The sequence below is a fragment of the Cavia porcellus genome, unplaced genomic scaffold (assembly GCF_034190915.1).
Source record: "Cavia porcellus strain 051 isolate PalLab524CR breed Dunkin Hartley unplaced genomic scaffold, mCavPor4.1 scaffold_17, whole genome shotgun sequence".
Lineage (NCBI taxonomy): Eukaryota > Metazoa > Chordata > Mammalia > Rodentia > Caviidae > Cavia > Cavia porcellus.
This window is the reverse complement of record NW_026947500.1, coordinates 48,608,544-48,614,543: the sequence shown is the minus strand read 5'-3', so window position 1 is coordinate 48,614,543 and position 6,000 is coordinate 48,608,544. Positions and strand designations below refer to the sequence as shown.

The window sequence follows — 6,000 nt, the reverse complement described above, 5'->3', positions numbered from 1 at the left end:
TTGATACAAAAAGCCACTAAAACTCATACTATTCTGTAAAGTGAATTTTCCTTGCAGTTGAACTTTTATCACATTTAGAATTGTTCTGTGTTAGATAAATTTTAGTGTTTACACCCAGTGACAAGCCATACATGTTAGGGTCAGCTATAATAATAACATTTTTTTCTCTTGAAATAATTTAGTAAGATATTGAGTTTGTAGTTTTTATCTTAGCTAGTGCAAATGTTGAACATATAAAAGTTAATTCTGTTTGTGAAATGATCTAAGTATAAATTTTTCAGCAGCAAACATATGTTGGTTTTTATTCTTTCTCCTCCTCTTTTTTACTTCTAACCCATATCCCTGTCAAAAAATATGAACACATACTTTTCCAAACAAATTTCTGAACATCAAAATCAGTATCATGACTTCTCATCTTTAATGGAAGTGAGGGAAACTATCATTGGTTCTCAGAATAACTCAGCATCTGAGGTGTTTTCTTTTAATCCATGTCTTATATAGATGACTATGTGGTTAATCATTATTAATGAATTTAATTCTCAAAGTCTTCCTTCAAAGTTGCAACAGAAAAAGTCATGAAAAGTGAAAAATTCAAGCACATGCCAGGAAAGTGGTCTACCACTGAGGCTCATCTTGACCTCATGAGACCTCAGCGTCATGAGTGGAATAAATGTGTAACACCAGTGTTGCACATGAACTTTCAAGGTGCATTTGAGTTGGCACAGATATCAGTGTTTGAGAGTTTTTTTAAATTGAGTTAGTACTAAAAAGTCTGCTGTGGGAAAAAATAGCAAGGAACAGAATTTATAGATAATTTTTACAAATAATTTCAAGGTATAAAAACATTTTCAAATTATTTAAAAAACTGAAGAGAACAATGCTTCAAACACTTCATTGAGTTTATGACTCAATCGCTACTCTGATTAGCAAGAAACTAAAATAAATATAAACAGAATCACTTGGTAATATACTTAATGGTCAGAGATGTAAAACTCCTCTACAAAAGTGGATCAAGCTTGAGCCAACTTGTGCAAAGCAACAAGAACTAAACATCACATTGCCAGAATAGAGGATGAATCCATATGGGTCATCACAACACATTCAGAAAAAAAAACATCTAATGCTATTTAACAAATTCACTATAGCCAAGATGCAGAGTCAACCAAAATGTGTCTCAACTGGATGACTGAGAAAGCACATATAGGATATGTGCACACTGGAGTGCAGTTTAGCTATATTAAGGAAATTGTGTCATTTGCAACCATGTGGGTGAACATGAGCACTTATGGAAAATGAACTAAGCCAAAGAGACCCACCCACTGCAATCTGTCACTCCTGTGTGAATTCTAACAAAGATTCATCTCATAGACATGGAGTTGCATGGTGGTTACTGGAAGCTGGATTCATTACAAACAATACTGGTGGAGATGTTGGTTAAAGGGTGCAAAATAAACTCAAAGGGTTTATGGTAGAGTATGGTGATTATAGCTATTGACAATATATTGGACTTTTGAACCTGCTATGTGAATGGACATCAGAAGTTTTCACTACTAAAGTGATAACTGTGTGAGGCAATGTGTGTTTCAATTAGCTAAGATTAATAATTCCACTAACTCCCTGTGTGCCTATGTGCTCAAGACAGTGGTGCTCAAAGTGACTCATCCTCGATTCCAGGCTACTCTTTCCAGGTTTCCTATAATCCCCTCCCATCACATCATCCCTGGGGTCTGTGTGCTCCTCAATTATTCCTTCTGTACTATAATTTCAACTTTTTCTATAACCCTGGTTAAGCTTCTGCCAATCTAAAAGACTGCAACTAGAATCTGAGGAGATATTATTTATCTGTTCAGAGTACAAGACTTTCTAAGCAGATAAACATTTGCAACATTCGATTCCTTCTTCCAAAAATGGTTGTTATATTCCTTAGTATATGCCTAAGTAAAAGGAGAATATATATGAAGAGAACATGGTAGCTGACTGATGATAGGATGTTGAATCCCTTCCCTTTACAAAAAAACCTAAAGTTTGTCAATCTGTGTAAAATAAAATAGAAAATCATGAAAAGATATTCACTGATCCAGAACACAAAGGGAGGCATAGGTAAGGCTTGATAAATATTCACTATCATCACCATTCCCATCATTATCATTACCACCACCATCATCATTATTGTCATTTTGTCATCAATACCACCACTGTCAATTTTACATTATCTTATTTCTCATTCTGTTTAACTTGGGTAGTAAGTCTTTTAAAGATGAGTATAATTCTTTAAACTGTTTGTTGCCTATGATTTGTGAGGTTGATATTTGTAGAAAAAATAGCACAGCATTTTTTCTTCTAGTGTAGGCATTATAGAAAAGATCTGGTCTTACATAAGTTCTGGGGAACACAGGAAATGTCAGGTGTACATGATCCTGGGTTTCTGGAGTTGGCTGTGTTTCTGACTTCACCTAATGAAACCACAAGGTCAGTACAGAGGGAAATATTTTGGTCTAGGCATTGGTGTCTTCTTTCTCCATTTCCAGCACATCAGATGGTGGAGAGCTGCTGCTTTTGAGAAATTTCAAATCAGTGTTGCTCAAAGATATTTTAGTCATTACCACCATTAGTTACTATGGAGATATTTATTTGCATGTTAATCCCCCATTAGGCACCCTTACTGAGACACTAAGTCACTGTTACGTGGTTCCTCCTCATACATCGATGTTACGTCAAACTTTTTTTTTTAATCGGTAACAGGGATCAAACTCATGACTGCGCGCTTGCTAAGCAGGCCCTTATGCCACTGAGCTAAATCCCCAGCTCCCATCAGACATATTTTAAATTGATTAGAGTTTGGAACAGAGGTATCATCCACCTCGATAATGGCTATTGTAAAACATTCATGCTCTTGGATGTTTCTGTTACAATCTGTAGCCCCTCACATCCCTGATGCCCTGGGCCATCCCTGGACTTCATTCAGTGCTGGAACAATATTTACACCTTTTAAACTGACACATGGTTTCAATGTAAATGATGTATCCTTATTTAAGGAAGTGTATAATGTTATAGTCTCTAGTGTTGAGGAATCAGGGAGAGAGATGAAGCAACTGATTTATGTTGCTAATGGTAATTATATTGCAAGTTAGATAAAAAGTAGGGGCTATCCAGCTTATGCTTACATTGCTTGCAATTTCCTATAATCACTGATTTATCCTCAGAGCCTTCTGTTCCTTTATCCATGTCTCACATGGAAATTTAATGTTCAGATACTTTCACACTTAACTCCATAGGGCACACTGATTGTACTTCCTTTATTCCAGGCAATTCTTTACCCAGTTCTCTTCATCAGTAATTGCATAGCTGGAAGAGTCTCATAGATGCTACTATAGAAGTGTTTTGCAAAAGGGCTCTTTGTGATTGCAAAAATTTTTCTATTGTTCAGTAGGTGAACATTTGTAAACCTGTCAGACTAGGAAGGTAACAAAGCATGTACTAATAAACATATTACTTATTTCCTACTGTTGTGCATCTCATTCTTACACAGTTCTCTTTCTTCTTTTAAAACCCAACTTCTTTCTGGCTGCAACACAGAGCATGAAAGTTGTCAAGAAGATGATCTCTTTTATACCCACAAGGGGACAGTAGTGTAACTGTAGTAGGCTCTTGGTACTTTTGACTTTAGAGAACCTTCCCACAAAGAATAATAATTTTATTTGTGTAGATATAAAATAATATAATGCAAGTTGGATTTAGATTATGTTTAACTTTTCTTCCTTTTTAAAGGAAATTTAAAATGAGAAGGCTGTCTAGAAATGTTGTGGTCTTGGCACTCTTTTTATTGTGTCTCAATGTCAGCCCAGGCCTCTGTATTTGCCCCTGATGAAAACTGAAGTCTCTATCAGGGGATTATTGCCTGAATAAAATGTGGCATATATACACAATAGTGTATTATTTAGCCATAAAATTAACAAAGCCCTGTTATCTGTGGCAATATAGATGACATTTTTAAAAAGTCAGGTAAAGAAAATAAATCAGGCATGAAAAAACATCTTCTGCATCTTCATAAGTGGACATGTGAAAAGCTGATCTCATAGAATGTGAGGGAAGACTAAGGATCACCTGAAGCTTGAAAGATTATGTAGGCATGGGGTGAAGAGAGGTTGGATAATAGGCAGAAAATAAGAGGAATGTGTTTTAGTACTCTATGATGCAGTAGGGCAACCCTAGTTCACAACAATGCATTACATATTTTATAAAGAATGAGAAGGCAGGAGTATAAAGATTGGCATCACAAAAGAAAGTTAAACACTGCCTGATTTGATAAGTATATGTTATATATGTAAACGTGTATGCAGAATTATCATCTTGTATCCTACATTATTATATGTCACTTAAAGAATTTCATGCAGAGAGAAAAATTGACCTCAACTTACTCAATAAGGAGAATAATTCTATAAAAATTGTACTAGATAACTGTAGTCTAAATACATAAATTGCAAGATTTACTCAATATCCCTTTTGATTATTTGACCCCAATGTTTCCTCATAACATTTTTTACTTCCTCATTCCTGAGGGTGTAGATTAAAGGATTCAGCATAGGTGTTATTAGGGTACAAAACACAGTCACTGCTTTGTCAGAGGGGAAGGAGGTCACAGGTCTCAGGTAGAGATATGAACAAGGCACAAAGAATAATACAACAACCATGACATGAGAGGTGCAGGTGGAAAGGGCTTTGTGACGCCCTTTAGAACTGTATGTCCTCAGGGAGCACAGAATAATGACATAGGAAACAGCCAGCATAGAAAAAGTGACCAAACACAGCGACCCACTGTTGGCAGCAATCAGGGGCCCCAGAGTGTGAGTGTCAGTGCAAACCAACTCCAGGAGTGGGATTAAATCACACATGAAGTGGTCAATGACATTGGGGCCACAGAATGGTAACTGGGCAATAAATAGGACCTGTATTCCCGCATGAACAAATCCTAAGAGCACAGCGGCCCCCACCAGGTAAGCACACACAGATTGACTCATGATGGTCACATAGTGCAAGGGCTTGCAGATGGCCACATAGCGGTCATAGGCCATGGCAATGAGCAGGATGACCTCAACTGCAGCAAACAAGTGTTCAGCAAAGAGCTGAGTCATGCAGCCATTGAAGGATATGGTGCTCCTTTCAGAGATCAAGTCAATGACCATTTTGGGAGCTATGCAGGAAGAGTAGATACCATCTATAATGGACAAATAGGACAAGAAAAAGTACATGGGAGAAGCCAGAGCTGGGCTGATGAAGATGGTGATGGAGATAAGCATATTACTTGCCAGTGTGATCAAATAGGTCGTGAAACACACAATGAATAAGAGTTTCTGGATTCGTGGATTTTGAGTGAGGCCCAGGAGGATGAATTCTGTTACATTTCTCATGCTTTCCATCAGTTAGTGTGGGGTTTGGGGATATGGTGTATCTGAAAAAAAGGGAACAATAGTTTTGAATTATTATAAACACAATACAAAAACACTTTATTCTCTTATTAGTGTGGCTCTCTGATGGTGACGTACATCTCCTTTTTTAAAAGAACATTTTAGGAGTTTAGATTTCTCTAATTCGTTTTAATGGAAAACTGAATTCCTTACTGAAATCACAATGCAGGAAAATATTCTTAGCAATAAATGTTGACATATGGTTGATATCTGAATTCTCTTTCTGTCTGAAAAATCTCAAAGCTGGCCTGTCTTCAGCGGGATAACTGACAATATTATTTGAGTAAGCAAATTTTCCTTTCAGTTGAAGTGTTTCACAAAGAGAATTAAGCTCTGAATACAATGACTTTCCCCTTATACTTTACAAATGGAATTAAATTAGACCTGAGTATCCTAAGGTGAAAATATAAATGTGAATCAGCAAACATAATAAATTTTCCCCTTGTGGAAAAAATTTCCGGAACTAAGATGATTTGTTGTTTTCATTGTTGAAAGCTAAAAGTTTTGAATGTGTACATTTTTTATATGAACTCAT

At 36.4% G+C, this 6,000-nt stretch overlaps 1 protein-coding gene across 1 annotated transcript; it reads right to left on the bottom strand.

Moving 5' to 3' along the window:
* Window positions 1-4,487: 4,487 nt before the first annotated feature.
* Window positions 4,488-5,417, bottom strand: LOC100726911 (olfactory receptor 4C45-like). The gene has a single exon (XM_003464172.2). It carries the CDS (start codon window positions 5,415-5,417, stop codon window positions 4,488-4,490), a length of 930 nt encoding a protein of 309 aa, XP_003464220.2.
* Window positions 5,418-6,000: the final 583 nt, after the last annotated feature.